Source organism: Miniopterus natalensis, chromosome 15, assembly GCF_054644295.1.
Source record: "Miniopterus natalensis isolate mMinNat1 chromosome 15, mMinNat1.hap1, whole genome shotgun sequence".
NCBI classification, from domain to species: Eukaryota; Metazoa; Chordata; class Mammalia; order Chiroptera; family Miniopteridae; genus Miniopterus; species Miniopterus natalensis.
In genome coordinates, this window is record NC_142095.1 from 3,834,488 (window position 1) to 3,853,265 (window position 18,778).

At 44.4% G+C, this 18,778-nt stretch overlaps 1 protein-coding gene across 2 annotated transcripts in view; it reads right to left on the reverse strand.

Moving 5' to 3' along the window:
- Positions 1–18,778, reverse strand: part of ARIH2 (ariadne RBR E3 ubiquitin protein ligase 2) — a 46,790-nt gene continuing 28,012 nt past the window's right edge. For both annotated transcript variants that reach the window (XM_016202832.2, XM_087824763.1), the window contains 13 exons: positions 17,231–17,298; positions 13,885–13,948; positions 12,176–12,326; positions 11,060–11,181; positions 9,965–10,074; positions 8,520–8,637; positions 7,494–7,544; positions 7,383–7,404; positions 5,600–5,751; positions 4,870–5,013; positions 4,197–4,265; positions 2,527–2,610; positions 1–2,306 (listed from right to left, as the gene is read on the reverse strand). In XM_016202832.2, coding sequence (XP_016058318.1) covers positions 2,235–2,306; positions 2,527–2,610; positions 4,197–4,265; positions 4,870–5,013; positions 5,600–5,751; positions 7,383–7,404; positions 7,494–7,544; positions 8,520–8,637; positions 9,965–10,074; positions 11,060–11,181; positions 12,176–12,326; positions 13,885–13,948; positions 17,231–17,298 — 1,227 coding nt within the window. In that variant the 3' untranslated portion in view covers positions 1–2,234. The remainder of the gene's footprint in view (positions 2,307–2,526; positions 2,611–4,196; positions 4,266–4,869; positions 5,014–5,599; positions 5,752–7,382; positions 7,405–7,493; positions 7,545–8,519; positions 8,638–9,964; positions 10,075–11,059; positions 11,182–12,175; positions 12,327–13,884; positions 13,949–17,230; positions 17,299–18,778) is intronic.

Here is an 18,778-nt window from a genome sequence, read left to right on the forward strand (position 1 = left end):
TTTTATAATCAGAAACTTTCAGTTTATTTTGAATAAACCACTCAACTTTGAGCAGATGACATTACCTCAACCTTTTCTTTGAAGAAACAAAGATATACGGTAAATTCATGAAACACAGTGCCGTCTTGATCTTCTATCCTTCGCAGGGCAGAACAATTCTGCCTGACCTTTCCATTTAGGATGGCCGCTGGGGAGACAAAAGGAAGCTCTCCACAGGTCAAGGGCTGCAGGCTGTGGTCCAGGCACCAAACTTCCTGCAGTGCCAGTGGCTAGGACCACAGCTGGATGCATATACATTACAAAGTAGCTGTGCGGTCCAAAAAATGCCCAGAGATGCCCAGGGTGTGTGTGACTTAAGGTGCAGAGCTGCAACTCAGGTCCTGGGCCATGTCAGCGACACAAAGATGGAGAGGTAAGAAGCCAGGATCATCCATGTGCCAACAAAGCATTCACATCCCACCCCAGGTCCCACATCAGGCACTCTCCTAGGTCAGTGAGCTCCCCGCCATCCAATTCTGGCTTCATTTGCTACTCTTCTAATTTGTTCCCCCTCTCCACCCCACAGTCCCTCCCTTTGCAAGAGATAACAGGAACAGACAAAACCTGAGTAGGGAGAAAGGGAGCCTGCACCCAGCTGTGTACCCATGACCCCAAGCTGTCCTCTGTCTTCAAGAGTAATTCAGTTTACAACCATGGTTCCTAGAAAATTGCTGAGGTGAAAATGTTTGAATATCAAAGAATTTCCAACACAATATTCATCCATCTCCCAAGCAATTCTTCCAGGAGGTCAAGCAGGCCCTGTCGAGCATAGACAGCTCTGCCAGCCTCAGAGTGCAGGCATCAAAGCCACAGAAACCCCGAGAATCGGATTTAATTTTTCAAAGGCCCACAGGACCAGGTTCAGGACAGGTAAGACACTACACAAACCACCTGCTCCTTTGGGCTCAACTGTGCAAAAACTGGCCTTCTCCCCTGGCCAGCCCCTCCTACTACAGGAGCTGGGACCAGAGACCAAGGACTCCTGGTCTGACTCCCAGACCCTAGAGGTGGTGTCCTCCCAACACCTGAAATCAGGCGAGGGGGAGCAGCTGCTGGACACACTCCAGGTAACATGAAAACAACTTGTGCAAACAAGGCCCCTGGGCCAGGAAGACCAGCGCCCTCACGAGGGCCACGCTGCACTCTGACCCTTAAGTTCACCAGAGGAGAGTGTAGCAGGACAGTGTCAGGTATGGCTGCGTGTGAACTTGGTCAGTTACACCACTTAAATACTGGCACAAAAGAATGGACCAAGCTAGAACAAATTTATTTTGGGGAACAATTCCCTTTGAAAGGGGATCTCTATCTTTAGGAGACAAAAGGAATCACTGTGCTGAACTCCCGTCCCCTGTCTGGAGGCCACAAGACCAGCTATGCTCTGCTGTGGCTCTGGCCTCAGTAGCCGGACCCAGCCTCACCTTCAAGAATAAAGATGAGCCTGCAGACAAGCAGCGCCATCAGAGACGATCAGACTCTTCATGGCGAGACCCTGTTCTGTACTGTCTGCTCACTGCCGAGGTAAGGCAGGTGCACCTGACCACAAAAGGGTCTACAAGGAACAGGCAGGAGGCATGATGTGATTCCCTGTGTGCCATGCCCGTTTCACAGGCTAACTCAATTCCCCATCTGCCACCCATGCTTCTCCCTTGGGACCCCAGCTGCGGCCAAACACCAAGTGAATCTGGAAGCAGAGGCCACCCTGGGACCCTCTTACAGTACACATTCAGAGGAAGGGTGGGCAGGCAGCATGTTACATTCTAAGTAAAATAGCTAGAGGGTAAAACACTCCAATGCCAATTTATTTTTTAAAAGGGTTCTGTGTAATTCTATGGTTGGTCTTTTTTTTTTTTTTTTTTTTTGTACAATTATACAATCTTTGAAAATTACATAAGTTGTAACGATCTAATACTATTAATAGTCATTCAGAAAAAACTTTCCCTCCCTCCCAACAACCATCCAGGGCGAATTAAAAATCCTGAAGAGGCCAATTCAACAGGGCCTCTACCATAGTAGAAACAAAAAGCAGAAAGATGAGAACAAAACAGAAATTGACTAAGGTGTGTGGCCAGTGTCTCTCAGGAGTGGGGCCCTGGCTGCTGCCTGGGGTCATGAAAGGCAGAGCCCTCAGCATGCAGTATGGCAGCCGGGAGACCTTGCAGCCGCATCTTCCTCACTCCAGCACGTCCATGTCCAGCCTAGGTGTCGTGGAAATCCTTCAGCAGGGTTCTCCTCCGCTGCTCTGCTATGTGCATCTGGTTTTCTAAGTCCTGCACCAGGGAAGCAAAATGTACGCTTGTATGGGCCCGGACCCGTGAGCAGGGGCAGCCAAAGCCACGACCACCATGACGGGCTCTGAGGAGTCAAAAGCACAGCCCATCCCATCCTTCTCAGCAGCAGCTTCCAGCCCATAAAAAACCCTGTCACCTGTTAACATGCCAGTCCTCCCTCGTCTGCAACAGCCGGTCCAAGAAGAGAGCAGGCACTTACCCCTCTGTCATAGCTGTCCGCACGCTCCACTTTCCATGACAGGTTTTCAATCTCGGCCTCCAGTTGAGCCTGCTGGTATTCAAACTGTATGGGCAGAGCAGGAGGGTCAAAGGGAGAGGGGCAGGGCCTGCAGATGGAGGGGCAGACGCAGCACCTCAGGCTCGCATGAGCTACAGCCAACCCTGATGCTGTCCTCAGAGAGCAGTGCTAGTCCCTGTACCGAGAGCCAGAACCCAATCGAAAGGCTACCTCAGAGTACAGACAAATGGCAAAACCACACTTGCCCTCCACCCCGCAAAGATACGGCAAGAATTTAAGCCACTGAAGAGAATGCTCCCAACATATAGGGAAACAGATGCTGTAAAAACAAGTCAGAATGGATATTCACAGACATTGTACTCCCTGAACACTTCATTTTTTTTAGCCCTTTTGCAAATTAAGTCTTAAAATAGTCGAACCATCTTAGTAATTGTACATTCAAGCTTTATGCACAAAGATGTTCCTCAACATCTTATTTATAATAGTAAAAACCAGAAACAATTAATGCCCCAAATGATGGTATACCCATATAATGGAACATTTATGCAACTATTAAAAAATGGGCCTGGCCGGCGTGGCTCAGTGGTTGAGTGTTGACCTATGAACCAGGTCACAGTTTGATTATCGGTGAAAGAACATGCCTGGGTTGCAGGCTCAATCCCCAGTAGGGGGCGTGCAGGAGGCAGTCAATTAAGGAATCTCTCATCACTGATGTTTCTCTCTCTGTCCCTCTCCCTTCCTCTCTCTGAAATCAATAAAAATATATTTTAAAAAAGGTATTAACTAGCGCCTGGCCGGGCGTGGCTCAGCGGTTAAGTGGCGACCTAGGATCCAGGTGATCAGGGCTCGATTCCCGGTCAGGGCACATGCCTGGGTTGCCGGCTGCAGCTGATCAATGACTCTCTCATCATTGATGTTTCTATCTCTCTCTCTCCCTCTCCTTTCCTCTCTCTGAAATCAATAAAGATATATTAAAAAGTAATAATAATTAAAAATAAATAAATAAATAAATAAACAAATAAAATTTAAAAAAAGGTTTTAACTAGCCTGGTAAATGATGACAGCTGCAACAATAAACTGCTGTTACAGTAAAATTATATACATATATATATATATATGTGTGTGTGTGTGTGTGTATATATATAAAACCTTGATTATATAAATATTAATTTTAAAAGGCTTGAAAATGCTAACATGTGGTCATTTCTTTCTGGTGGAATTACAGATGATATGTTTTTCTGCTTTTCAACATTTAGACAATAGGTGGGTTACTTTATAATGGATTGGGGGCGGACAACTCATATCTAAGATAAAGAACTAAGTGAAGATGTAAAAAGTCCACTATAAATTAGGGACGTGCGTGCTGGATATCCTCCCAAAGCACAGGCAGTGACCTCTCAAGTGGCCATAGGCCTTTCCAGCCAGTTTCCCTACATATATGGTTGCATTCAGGGCTCAGCATGCCTGCCTTACTATTACACAAAATGCTAGCACTTGAGACCTATTTTAGAGATGCTGAGAGGAGAAATAAAATTTGAAAATGGACAGTTTTGTTTTAATTCTGCCCTCTGAATAACTAGGGCATCTCTGAAGCTATGAGGGCAGAGTAGAGAGGGACTGCTTTGCCTTACCAGCTTCTTCCTGGGTCCAGACTCCATGTAGTATGCATACGGGTACGTGTATTGCAGGGTATAGCGACACTGCAATAGGAGAGAAGAGAAGGTACCTGAGTCTATGATTCTAATCTACGTACACCTCAGGTGGCTTTGACAATTCTTACCCCACCATGCAAATTAACCTGGCTCTATGGGTATGGGCCTGAAAGAAATGAGACCAGGCCAAAGAAAGGATGAAGGAGGAACAACATGGGAAAAAATGAAACAGAAGTGGCCACAGAACACCCACAGTTCCTTTTTCAAACTGAATTATTTACCAGCAGCTGCCTCAATGGCTCTTCCCTCTCGAGTCGGACATCGGAGTCCACACATCTATCTCAGTAACTGTCCAAAGACAAGCTCTTATTTTCCTCTGAGTGATGCATGGATGGGACAAAAGAAAGGACTCTAGTTTTCCCTACAGTTCTTTCCCTGCAGGCAGAGGCAGTGGAGCACTCTTCTTGGAATTCCCCTGGACATCCAGCAGAGGACTGGGTCCTCAGCAGGCACAGCATAGGGGACTGTCAACCCATAAGCAGATAAGTATGCAGGGCTGCACAGGGTGCTAAAGCCCCTTGCCCCCTACAGTCTCTCCTGCACTCAGAGGTCTGGGCCTGACAGGAGAGCAGGAGAGTGAGGTGGTACAGACCTTGGCCAAGAGCTTGGCTGCATTCTGTAGGTACTGCCAGTCAATCCACGTCCCCAGATTATTCATGACCCTCTCCTGGATCTTCTCATGAATCCGCTGGTATGTCTGTGCCTCCAGCTGTAAGCTCTTATTGTGGTTTTCCCACTACAGGGTACAGAGACAGGAGAAAACTGTACATTCCTGGACAGGTACAGAGGTTCATACAGGAGTTCAGAATAGACACCTTGTCTGAAGGGCATGGCCACAGCCTCATCTAACTTATGGGGACTATGTGTCCTTGAGAGTGCACAAGGGGGATTTCTTTAGTCTACATCTCTAACCATGTCCAGGAGCAACTGTCTGCCTGCCAGATCACTCTACCCCTTTGGGGTAGTAGGGCTCCAGCCCTGAGGACTAACGGGAGCCAGTGGTCTATCATACTCAGAAACCAGATGTGCCATGCTCTATGGGCTTCTGAAGGGTTTCCCTGGGAGGAACTGCCCTCTCTAAATCTGACTATGAAGATGGCACAGATGGTCCCTCACTGTCCTTCAATCCAGCATTCACACAAAGTCCGCACCATGTCCTTCCTTGTCAGCCATGGCTGCTGAGTGAAGCCACGGCAGGAGCTCCATTCTCTGACCTCTATGTGCACATGCTGGCTCTGGCTCCCAGTTACTGGAAATTCCACTCCAGCAGGCCAACTGGAGCAGCCCACTCTCAAGGAGCAGCTGCAAGAGAGGACACCTACCCTCTCAAAGTAGAACAAGTACTTCTTGAGGGCCTCCCTGGCTTGGGCCTGCTGGCTCTGGTTGACGATGTCAGGGTTCTCCTTGTACCGACTGCACTCATAGTACTCGCTGCCGTGGGTCTTCCAATCTCCTAGACACATCCAGCAGAAGTCTGCACAGAACAGAAAGAGGCATTCACACCCCCAGGACAAGCCCACAGCCCTCCAAAGGCAAAGCAGTGGGGACAGACAGATCTTGCTTTGGCGGGGAGGGGTGTCACCTGATCAGAACTTCCTAAGGGTGCCTCTTTCCAGGGGGAATGTGGACCTCTAGTCATATCCCACTGTCCCTGTAGCCTTCCCTTGCCAATCTAAACAACAGCCTATGGATATTCTCAGTTCCACAAGCATATACGCTTTGTGCCTTTTTAATGCAATGCAGGCAGACATTGACCGTACAAGACCATTAGTCTGGTAAAGTATAGCATAGGAAACAAAGTCAATAATATTATAATAACTATGTATGGTGCCAAGTGGTACTAGAAATATCAGGGAGAACACTGTAAAGTATGTAACTGTCTAACCGCTATGCTGCACACCGAAACTAACACAAAACAATACTGAATGTAAACTGCAACTGAAAAATAAGTTTAAAAAGCATTAAAAAAAAAAAAAAAAGGCCACTAGTCTGCTATGTCAATGCCACTGTGAGCAGCAGAAGCTTGTCCAACTGAGGCTCATTCACAACACACACTTGCCCTCCTGCCTACCTCCCACTCATACATCTGTCCTAGGAAGACTTTGTACGTGAAGCTGGGAATAAAGGCTTTTTCCCTTTCTTCTTTTTCAAAAAGTACATTTCTATAAAACCTATAGCTACTCAACATCTCATGCTCAAAATTATGACTCTACTTCCCCATTGGGGAAGCAAAGAAAAATAAACATCCCTTATGGATGCTATACATTCAAACAATTACTGTGGTCTAGTGAAGAGGGGCCAACCACAGTTCTGTTGGACGGCCAGTACCCAATGTATATTTTGTCTCTGCCAGAGACCTGACAGTGGGAAACCTTGTTTCCCAGGATTCACTCCCAGAAGTTGGCTGACTTCCTAAAAAATGCTCCTGTAAAATTTACGAAAGCCAAGTCAAGACCCAGAGGTCATTCACTTCCCTCCTCTTGGTAGTCTTCATTGGACAGTGGCAATGTTGCTGCAATGTTGCTCTCCTTAATCAATTAAGCTAGGTTGTGCTTGTTACTGTTTTAAATACCATTACACTGCCCAGGGTTGCCCATAGAGGTGGTAAAATTGTATAGCAATCAAGGAATGATAATTTACTCTATCTAGGTGGCAAGAGATGAGACTATGACTAAGGAGGGACAAATAGAGGACATTCTAGGTACTAGGAATGCGGTGGATACTGGGAGGTTCACTTTGTTATTTCTCTTTAGACTGTACGTGTGCCCCTTTTAAGTGGATGATACATGTCCCTCTCACTCATGCTACTTACTTGCCTTGGCAAAAGTAAAAAGAACATGCTAAAATCTTCTTAGATGACTGAGGATCATGAGGGTCAAAGAGTCACCCTAAACTTGACTTCTGACTACATGTGTCAGCAAGATGGCAGTGGGATTACAAGAGGGACCAAAAAATACTACATAAATATTATGACTATAAGTGATGGAGGCTGCCCTTTGCTTTGTCACATCATTAGAAAAGTGTTCCCTAAACAAGCAATGGAGACCCATGCACAAGAAACACAGCCTGTGACACTGGGCCTTGCACACCGAGCTTGGGACTCACCATGTTTGCACTTGGAGCATTGCTGTCAGAGGGAAACAGAAGAGAACATGTTAAGGGCATGCTGACCAAAAGCTCTGCGTCACGTGTGCAAAGGGCAAGGCTTCTGCTCACCATGTGATTACAGCCTCCGTTCTTCTCAATGCAGATGTTGCACTTGGGACACTGAGGAGACAGAAGGGCGCCATTAGGCTCACACACCATCAGGTCGGTTCTAAGACAAATTACACAAAGCTCCTGGTACCCGTGCCCAGTAACTCATCGTGGGAGCACTTCTGGGGAGGAGCATCTCACTTAAATGTGGCGGGTCGCTGAGGCTGGAACAGCAATCCAAGAAATGAGGTCAACATGTTTGGCTCTGAAACACTCCAAGCACCAGCTGAGCCCCACTAAGCCTTTCACCATCTGTCCCTGCCATGGGCCGCTCAAATTAAGCACAAGCAGAGTCAGCAGAAAGCCTGCCTGCTTGAGAGGAATGTCAAAGCAGCACAAGAGCTGGACTAAGTCTTGGTCAGCTTGCCTGGACTTCTGCTTCTAGAATTGGGCAAGGAAACAACCTCTAAAGCTGGCTTGCTCTCATCTAAGAACTGACAGCAACCCTAGGAAACACTGCAGAAACCAGTCAGATGCTGTGCCATGAAGATAGCGTTTAATGATGTCATGGTCACAGCTGTGTTTGTGGGTGCATTACTTAGCGCGTGACTGGCACAGGGTAGCACCTTGGGTGCCGAGTCTTCCAGGGCTCAAGGGGCCATGCTTTCCCATGGGAAGTTTCAGAACAGAATTGGGCATGCTTGGGCTTGCATTGGAGTCTTGCTATTTATTAGGTGTGGCTATCAACCACCTCCCTCCCAGGGATGTTAAAGCCTGGGAGGCATTCAAGAAAACTCAGGTGTTTTTTTCCTCTAATTAGTGCTGTAACTTTTCCAGGCATTTTAGCATTTTACTAAAATAAATGCACCAATCAACGCATACTATGATAAACTGCTGCTACCTCCACCAAGTCTGGGTAAGGGTTTGCAGCCTCCAGTAAGGTCCCTGGCCCCTGGGTGTTCTGCTCTCAGATGGCAGATCTCCTGGGCAAGGCCCTGGGCAGCACTAAGGAGGGCAGATCCATGACAGGTAAGACACGGTCCTTACGTCTTTAGTGTGAGCACTAATGTAGTTGGCTGTTTCAGAGTCGTCTGCACACTTCGTGAGCCATTTCCGGATTGTGGCGCAGTCTGTGGGGGCGTGATACATCTGACGACACTTGAAACTTAAAACCAGAAAAGAAAAAACACTCAAATAATCGTTAGGTCACGTTTTTAATTTTCCTTTTGTCCAAGCCAACAGATGCTGATTTAGAGCTTTCAGAGGAAAAGTCACCTATCAAAGGCCTTTCAGACCTTTACTTACTTGAGATAATACTGAAATATAGTTGTATACTTCTCTTCAATCTAAGTCCTTCTAAGACATCCTTTCAATAAACCCAAATGAAAAGTTTCTGTTGTAAGTATCTTGTGTGGTGTCAACCCTTCCTGAAAGGATGTCAAACTCAGAATTCAGCCTCTCAGCAAGCATGGTGAGGATGCCTCAGCTCAGGCCCAAGGCAGGACCAAGATCCACTTGACCCACTGCTGGGAGCTTTGGCTTATCTTCTAAGCCAAATGTGCATACAGGATGCACAAATGCCAGAACTTATATAATCTGTAGCATCATGATACGTCTGACAGTGCAGGAAACTTATAGTCAGAAAAAAACATGCTCATCAGGCTTGGCCTCCCATGATTTTAATTTCCCCTTTGCCCAAACCAACACAACTTGATGGATAGTACAGGCTCTTAGGCAGATGGCCTAACACATGCCCCAGGGAAAGAAGTTCATCACGCAGGACACAAAGGATGGAGAGCAACATTATTGGTTCTTCACATTGATGAGCCAGAGACTCCTTCAATGACGTCTTGAAAGCAGGCAATGTGCACACATGCTACACTTTCCATGTAGTTTCTCTGAAGCCATGAAGTTCCCAGAAAGAGTGATTAGGAGGACAGATCTGGACCTAATGATGACTCTTGCCAATACCCTGTCCCTCAATTTCTTCTCCTAACAAGGGTAACAAAAGTACTAACCATACACTGTGGAGAAACTGAAGGTACACTGACCAGGGCAGTGCCTTTAAACCCTCAGTACACTTTGCTATTCCCATCATCTTTACTGAATGAAATAAATCCCAAGTAGATGTACACCACATTTGTGAGTAATAGATAAAGATTAAAACGTCGAAGATTATAAACAATAATACGTAAATTATCTGTGCAGGTAGATAGACACATACAATCTTTGGGCCATGAATCTTAGTAGCATAAACCATAGCACATTCTCCAAGAATCTGTGTCACTTTCTTGTCTCCAGACTGAGCATTATCAAACACAATACAGAACAGGAGATGTTAGGTATAAGCCTTGCCCACCCAGAGCAGAGCTGTTCTTCTGGTTCAAAGGCTCTCTCTCTCCCAGCTCCACCCTCACACAGAGAAATAGCAATGGTGCTTTGAAGGAGAAGGTACTAGCCCAGGGCTGCTTGGCACCCACACTCACTCTTACCAGAAGACCTCGTTGCACCGATTGCACTGGACTCGGCGAGCTCTGGGCTCTTGTACCTGGATGACCATGGGGCAGTCTGCACCAGGGCACAGCTGGAGCTGGTAATGACTCTGTGAACACACCAAGGGGGAACAAGAGGTCATCCTCTAGTTGCTGCCTCCAAATTAGACATCCCCGAGCGCTCAAACACCTTCTGTTCTTCTAGCTGATGACTTACATCAAGAGGTTATAGGAATTCAAGATGAATGTTGTGAAGACCAGACATTAGAAAGATACTGAAGACCTTTGAATGCTTTGCTAAACTAGGTAGCAACTCACTAGAATGGTCTACGATTAGATTACAAAATGGGATACAGAATTGTATCTGTGAGATGAATATGTGAAGGGACCAGGGCTGGAAAGGAACACAGCCTAAGTGGCTGTGCCTAAGATTCTGAGAGGCTCAACAACCCTCAGGCATTTATCAAAAGCAGCAAACAGCACAAGGAACAAGACATTGTGTTTACCCTGCAGCATGTGCATGAGGAGACAATACAGACCATCAATTAATCCAGTTCGCTTAGGCATAAAAAAGATGAAAACTATGTTGCATGAAACTAGCAAGCGGTAGCCCAATAGAAGGGAAGAGCTCTAACACTGACCATGCTGGGATCTTGGGCAAGTTTTCAAATTGCACAAGAAGCAATACTCTTTCTCTGTGCTGAATCACACAGTGAACCAAATGGAACAGCAATTCCTGATATGATGCCTGACTTGTGTTTAAACCTTGGCATACAACTGCTGTTTAAGCAATGTGTTTAAGGTGGGGATGACTGACCATTCTATAAGAGAAAACCAAGGCTCAGAGAGGTAAAATAATGGGTAGAAGGTTACACAGCGAGAAAGTAACAGACCTGGAATTCACACAATTGTCTGACTCCAGGGTCTGTGTTCTTTGCTACCATTCTAGAGGTTTTCAAACATTTTTAAAGCCACAGAACTCTTCAAATGCCAGTACCTAATGGCAGCCTTGTCTATAAAGCAACTATAGTGAGCATCTGATGGAGAAAGTAGGCCCAGGAAGACAGAGAGCATAACCACAGGAGCTGGCCATACCTCCACATAGTCCCTGAAGAGGTAGCGCCTGTATTTGTCTCTTAGTTCTTCGTTGGGCAATAATGGAAATACAAAGTCCTCTGGTGTTCGAAGTGGGCAGTCCTGAGCCATGCAAGAGACTCCTGTTGAACAAAGACAACCTAATTTGACAACTATATTGCAGGAGTCAAAGTTATACTAATTTGCTCACTGAGTTCTACCACAAATTTGGTTCCACACAGGAAACCCTTGAAGCAACAGAATTTATCCAAAGAGAGAAATTAATATATTTGCACAGTGATGCAACTAAAATATCATACCAAATTACATATACATCACAAATAGCACCACTAAAAATATCATTTGAAAAATCCTATATGGTTCCTAACAATTTAGTTTTATAATGTTTAATATTATGTGCAAGTGCTTCCCACCAACAGATGAGATTTTGCAGACACAATTAATGGGATGCCAATTTTGTTTCAATATCATCAAGTTACAGTATAACGAATACTCTTATAATCAACTATCAAATTTGATTTGTGATGTTACCTAAATAGCAGCAAATTCGCCCAGCCGGGCGTGACTTAGAGGTTACCCATTGACGTAGGAACCAGGAGATCAAGGTTCAATTCCTGGTCAGGGCACACGCCCGGGTTGCAGGCTTGATCCCCAGTTGGGGGCGTGCAGGAGGCAGCCAATCAATGTCAAGTCTCATCATTGATGTTTCTTTCTTTCTCTCTCTCTCTCTCTCTCCCTTCTTCTCTGAAATCAATAAAGATATATATTTTAAAAAAAGCAAATTCTCTGTTTCTGAGTTATGGTTGCCACTTGGGGAATCAAGATAGGGTAGGCAGCTTAAAGGACAGTTGTTCCAAAAGTTCTCCCAAGAGGTAGCCCTGCACTTACACCAACATTTACATATATGCCCAAATAATAGCCTTAATTTTCTCATTTTGTTCAGGACTGGGGAAAACTTTGCCACTATTCAGACTGATGTGTTTGGAAAGCAATGGTTCTGACAATGTCGTCAATCAGGCTCAAAAGAAGATACGCAGTTGAGCTGAGTACCTGAAAGGGCAGAGTCAGAGATAAATACTTCATGCCGGCCTTTTATAAGTTCTATAGCAGACTCACCCACACCCACGCCGTCTTTGACAAGTACTGAGCAGTGCTGCTCCCAGCAGCTGCGGCAAAACTGGTGCTGACAGGCCAGAGAGAGTAGGTTTTCCTTCCGCACAAACTGCATACACACTGCGCAGTGGTGAGGGGGATGGGCTGTGGGGACCTGGGGAGAGGCAGAGCCATATGAGTCAAAGAGGAGACTTCAGTTCCTGGGAGGCAACAGGGATGCCTTGTGTAGCTAGGTGCATGGGAGGCAATCCTGACCCTGCAATAAGTGTCAGAACTCAGCTGCAATGTGTGAACTCTGGGAGTCCCAAGAGTTCTGAGCAGAACGCACCTATCAGGAAGGCTTCCTGAAGGAGGTAGCACATAACCTGGGCTTGTAGAATCACTGGGATTCAGTGAAGCAGAGAGAAGGCTACAATAAAAACTTAGAGTAGTTTAACAGTGTCAGGCTGAAAAGCTCAGGATTTCAGAATTGTCAAGGTCCTTAGAAGTCATTCAGTCCAACAACTTCTTTTTGAGGCTATTGTGTTTCTTTTGTAAAGTCCCTCCGTTCAGCAGAGCCCAGAGATGCTCCTCGACAAGTACTACAAACCCAGTCATTACGGTTCTGAGGCTGTGTAAAGCTTTTAATGGCCTACACTGCAGCTTCACTTATCAAAAGACAATAGGTTTGCTTTCCAAAGTCAATATGCCCAAAATACAAATTATAGTTTTTGCCAAATTACAACTCATCCTTAACACATGGAAGAGATGCCATACAATTAATTTAGAGGGATGAGGAAGGCTCCTCCTACTAGGCAAGAAACTCTTCTAGGATGTGGGCAAATAACTGTATAGTTTGAGCTCCAGGATCCATGCCATGCTACACAAACTGGCAGATAAAGACAATCCGGGGACCCCTGGCCAAAACCACAACCCACGGAAAAGCCCACTACAAGTTTACATTAGGTTCTTGTTAGTTCACTGGAAATACAAAAAAAAATTTGAGGAAAAGGACTGTATTCCTATGTTTATCCAGTACGTGCCTGAAAATTTTCTTCTAAGAGGCTGCAGAAGTTATGTAGAAGACCTGAGCCCCAATTCTCCCTCCTAAGGGCTCTTTCAACATGGTTCTCATTCATTTGACAAATGTTTGTTGAACTTCTACATACACAGGAAACTGCTAGGCATTGTAGGCTATGGTTTCTTTCCTTAGAGTATTTACAGTCTGGTAGGGGAACTGAAAAGATGATTGAATCACTACACTATACCACATAAAGGTCTAAAGATATAACCAGAGGAGTTTGGAGGGCAGTGATCATAGGAGACAGGTTTGTGAGAGACAGCTTGGATTTGGGTCTTTAAAATTGAGTTCCATTCCCACAAACAAAGATGGGGACAAGGTCTGAAAATTCCAGGCCAGGGAAGGCACAAGCAGAGTCAGAGGCATGCAGTGAGCTGAGAATACCAGGGATCCCGCAGGAACGGAGTGCAGGCTGTGTGTAAGTGCAAAGGTGAAAACAAGGCTGAAGAGGCCCCCCAGACTGGCAATGATGTACTCATCTATGAGGGAACTTTTCAAACTATAATAGAAATGAAAGATTTAAGTCTATATTGGAACAAATGCTTTAGGCATGTTGCACTGTAAACAAAGCAAGATGGTTCTCAGTAACACTGTAGAGCCACAGCAAGAGCCACGTACGTCGGGGAGAAGTCTTACTCAAGGAGACACTCACATGTTTTGATGGATTGGGCTGAACTCGAGCCTCAACGAGCAGCTGAGCAGAATTAGACTTGTACCTACAAAACAAAAGGCAGAAATAATGAGAATCAGAAACTGAAGGCAAACATTTTTACCTCTGAACAACAACAGCAGAGACCAACATGATGTGGCTGCACTAAAACGTCTTTGTCTCTAATTACCACCTTGCAGAACCAAGCTTCTTTTTGCCTTAGTGCAAACACGTTTCTTTTTCAATTTTTTTAAGCTCTCAATTGGTATGAGAATAATAACCCTGCTTTTCAAAGGCACTGAACTAACTGTAAGAAAAATACTCATGAAGAATCATTTCTGCTTTAAATTCCGTTCTGGAAATAAAGGTAAATATCTCTATGGCTTCAGAATAGGGAAGGATATCTTTTTTTTTTTTTTAATACATCTTTATTGATTTCAGAGAGAGGAAAGGAGGGGGGGAGAGACAGATAGATCGAGCCCACAACCTGGGCATGTGCCCTGACAGGGAATCGAACCCGATCGTCTGGATCCTAGGTCGATGCTCAACCCCTGAGCCACACCCGGCCGGGCGGGAAGGATATCTTAAGACACAGAAAATGCAAAGCAAAAGGAAAGCTGAAAAATTATGTTACATTTTAACTTCATCAGGAGACATCAAAAAGTGAAAAGCTGAGCTATAAACTGGAAGATAATTCAATACCTTTACTGGCAAAAGACTGATATTCAGAATAAACTAAACAAAACCTCCTAAAAGTCCATTTGAAAAGACAAAATAACAATAAAAAAGGGCAAAAGAGAGAACAGGCATTTCACAGAAGAGAAAGCACAAATGGCCATTAAACATATGAAAAGATGCTCAACCTCCTTAATAATCCAGAAAAAAGAAATTAAAAGCAATTAGATGCATTTACACCCACCAGATTGTAAAACTTAAAGTGTGGCAGTATCAAGAACACACATACACCATTGGTGGGCATGTAACATGGTACAATCACTTTGAAAAATATTTTGTCATTAACTAGTAAAGTTTTAGAAACACACACCCTATAGCCCAGCAACTCACTTTCTATTCTTAACCCTAAAAAATTATGTGACACTAGGAGTCACGTACAAGAGCTTTCAAACCTGCATTTGTAACAGCAAAAAAACCCAACCAAACAAAAAAACCCTCACAAATGGTTTTCTGAAAAGAGGATGAATTGGATGTCATAAAATGCAACCTTGGCAATTAAAAAAAAAGAAGGGGGGGGGAGAGAGAAACATCAATGATGAGTCATTGATCGGCTGCCTCCTGCACGCCCCCCCCCCACCCCGGGGGGATCAAGCCTGAAACCCAGGGCATGTGCCTTGACTGGGAATCGAACCACAATCGCCTGGATCATAGGTCGATGCACAAACGCTGAGCCACGTCAGCAGGGCAACCTTGGTAATTTTAGAAGTTGAAAACACATACAGCATGATTATATGTCTGTAGAGTTCTAAAAACATATAAAACTAAAAGATATATAATTTAAGAAAAAATAAGAAAATGACCAATACCGAATTGAAGATACTGGTTGCCTTGGAGAGGAAGGAATTACCACCAGAGGCCTCCCTCTGACTAAAGGTCAGAGCGTTTCTTACTTGGGTGAACACTGAGAGTATTTGCTTTGCCCTAGCTGGTTTGACTCAGTGGTTAGAGCGTTGGCCAGCAGACTGCAGGGTCCCAGTTTCAATTCCAGCCAAGGGCACATACCTCAGTTGCAGGCTCCATCCTGGCCCCAGTCAGGGTGTGCACAGGAGGCAACCAATCGATATCTCTCTCTCACATCAGTGTTTCTCCCCCCTCCCCGAAAAGCAAGGGAAACAATACCTTCCGGTGAGGATTAAAAAAGAGTGTTTATTATTCTTTAATATCTACAGATATCATATACGCATGTGCACACACAGATTTCTGAATAAGCACTACTTCATAATAAAAATTTAATTCCTTCTGGAATGAGGTATGGCATAAGTACATTTAGAAATAAGAACTATCATGTGGCAATAAAAGAGCTACACGAAGCCCAGGAAAACATCTGCATTACCAAGATACCAGGAATCTGAGCAGGGAAGAATTCTCTCTCATTTATGTGGGGTCCTTACCTCACCTAGTCAGAATGTCTCCTTCAACTATTTCCATTCCTACTTCTCACACTAGAATTCTTAATATCTTTAGCCATCCAAATCTTCTCCATTCCCAAATTATGCTAAAGAGTTTGGACAGCGAGAGACACCCCACTGCTGGAACCTATGTGCTCCCAAAGTCTGGGTAGCAGTAACAGTGGTGCAGACAGTGGAAGTTCATCTGAAAGTCTATCTAGATGTATTCAGCTCTTGCATAAAGAGTGAGAATGCAATTACTGAAGTAGGAACACGTTTACTCTTATCTGGGTGGAATGAGCACACCAGCTGGTATGCCCATCCCAGCTGTGTTTAGCCTAGAGCAGAAAGGCATGACCTTTCTCTGCATTAACAGTAGAATGATACCATACTAAGACTCACTGGAGTGTGAAGGGACAGGATGGTGGCCAGTGTTTCCGACCAGGGGAAATTTTGTTCTCCAGAGGCTTTTTGGCAGTGTCTGAAGACATTTTGTATTTCAAGGACTTTGGGGTGCTACTGCTACTGACTTGTAGTAGGTAGAGCCAAGGGAATCTACCAAAACCCTACAATTCATAGTACAGTGAACACAACAAAGAGTTATCTAGCCCAAAATGTCAAAAGTGCTGAGGATGAGAAACCCTGAGCTAGACAGAAGCACATATCTCTAAGGGTGGGGTCTAGAAAATGTCTCCAGAGGACCAGGGGGAGGAGAAACCCCTTCTCCTGACAACTTCCACAGTATCTTGAGATTCCAAATCTGCACTTGATTTGCTCTGTTTCTGGAGGTGGGTGGTAAATTGCCCAACCTTTTCTCAAGGTGATATGTGATATGTTGCGATGCATTCCTCACTTGATGTGTTCAAAAGAAATAACTAGAGATGTTGGCAAGTGTTATCTAGAAGGGCACTGACTACGAATTAACAAGGGCATAAAAAATGAGAACTTCATTGTCCAACAAAAGGGGTCTGAAAAAATGTATGAAACATCTATATGATAAAATACTGGGCCAGCAAAAAACTGGAGTAGAAAGAATATGCTGAAAAATATATGGGAAAATGTTCACCACATATTGAGAAAAATATATATACAATATGACCCAGAGCTTAAAAAATATACTATGCACACTGTAAGGATATACTCCAAAATGTAAATAACAATCACCACTGGGTGGGCAGAGAGAGGAGCTATGGGCGATGCCATCTCTCCTCCCCCAAACACCTTACCTGTCCAATATCTCTGCAACTTGCCAGTGGAAATTAACTAATATAAGTTTAGCAACTGAATGAGACACCTAGAAAGAAGAAAGAAAAAAATCAAATTATAACTGTAGCTTCTTTCAGAGAGCTCCACATTTTGAGAAACACATACATTCATGTCTATAGCAGGTCCAGGCTTGATTTCAAATTCTTCTTGATGCTTTGCTTTGTCTTTTAAGTTCAGACTCTTATAATCTTAGTGATTTCCTGGATCTCTTTAATTTTTCTATCTTTGCTTTCATTAATGACCCTAAGAAATTAGTCTGAATAGAAACTTCAGCAAAACCACCCTGTCTACAGTAAACAACAACTCAGCATCCAATTTAAGCAAAACAGCTATGGGCTCCCTAATGTGATATTATGTTCCTCAAGCTGCTTTAGGAGGCCACAGGTTGAGAGTATACTTCTTGATACGCCTGTTACTTACGTGAAATTCTTGTATAAATCCAGCAAAACAAAACAAACAAAAAACGCCTGTTTAAATTTTCCGAATGCCTGGCAACCAGTGAGCCCTAATTGCAAGGATAATTTAGAAGTCTGTGGGCAGCCTTTCTGGCTCCTACACTCTCTTTTAAAGCACAGTGGTTATGGCTACCAAAGAGCCACAGAAGGTGCTTCAGGCTAGCTAGTCTACTTCAGTAAATTTTTCTGAGGAAACAGGATGTGTATCATAGTGTTTTTACAGAAGTAAAAAAAACAGAAATAACCTAATGCCTAAAAAAATAAATAGTTATGTGACAGATTCATGCAATGTACTACTACGTAGTCATTGAAAAGGACACTGCAGAAGTAAGTGTACTGACATGGAAAGAAGTTCACATTTTAATGTTATGTTAAAGAACCAGTAGTAAGATAGTATGTATGTCATAGCCACCATATCTTGTTTTTTTTCTAAAACATGTTTTTATTGATTTCACAGAGAGGAAGGGAGAGATAGAAACATCAATGATGAGAGTCACTGATTGGCTGCCTCCTGCACACCCCCTACTGGGAACTGAGCATGCAACCTGGGTATGTGCCCTGACAGGGAATCGAACTCTGATCTCCTAGTTCATAGGTCGATGCTCAAACACTGAGTCATGCCAGCTGGGCCACCATATCTTGTTAATAGGGGAAGTAAGCTAGTTGCAAGACAGACCACTATGTGTGTCAAGACTGGGGGTGGGGGCTACAGAAGATTAAGATGTGCCTGGATGCCTAGATCAGGCTTCCCAGAGAGAGCACTATGCAGCATGAGAGTGCTATTGAATCAAGGAGAAACAAGGAACACACTTCAGGCTAAGGAGCCAAGAGAACACATAGAGCCTTGGTATTCTGCTCACTGGACTGTCTTTAAAAGAGGATCCAAGGATCTGTAAAGTAGGCATGCTGGCCCAAAAGTAAGAACTGCAGGGGAGAAGACACACAATGACCAACATGTGATCCTGCTCCTAGAGCTCAAGCCACTCCTGAAAGGAGACAGGTGCACCCCTACTGACAATGGCATGTTCCAGTGCATAATCAGTGTCAAAGGCT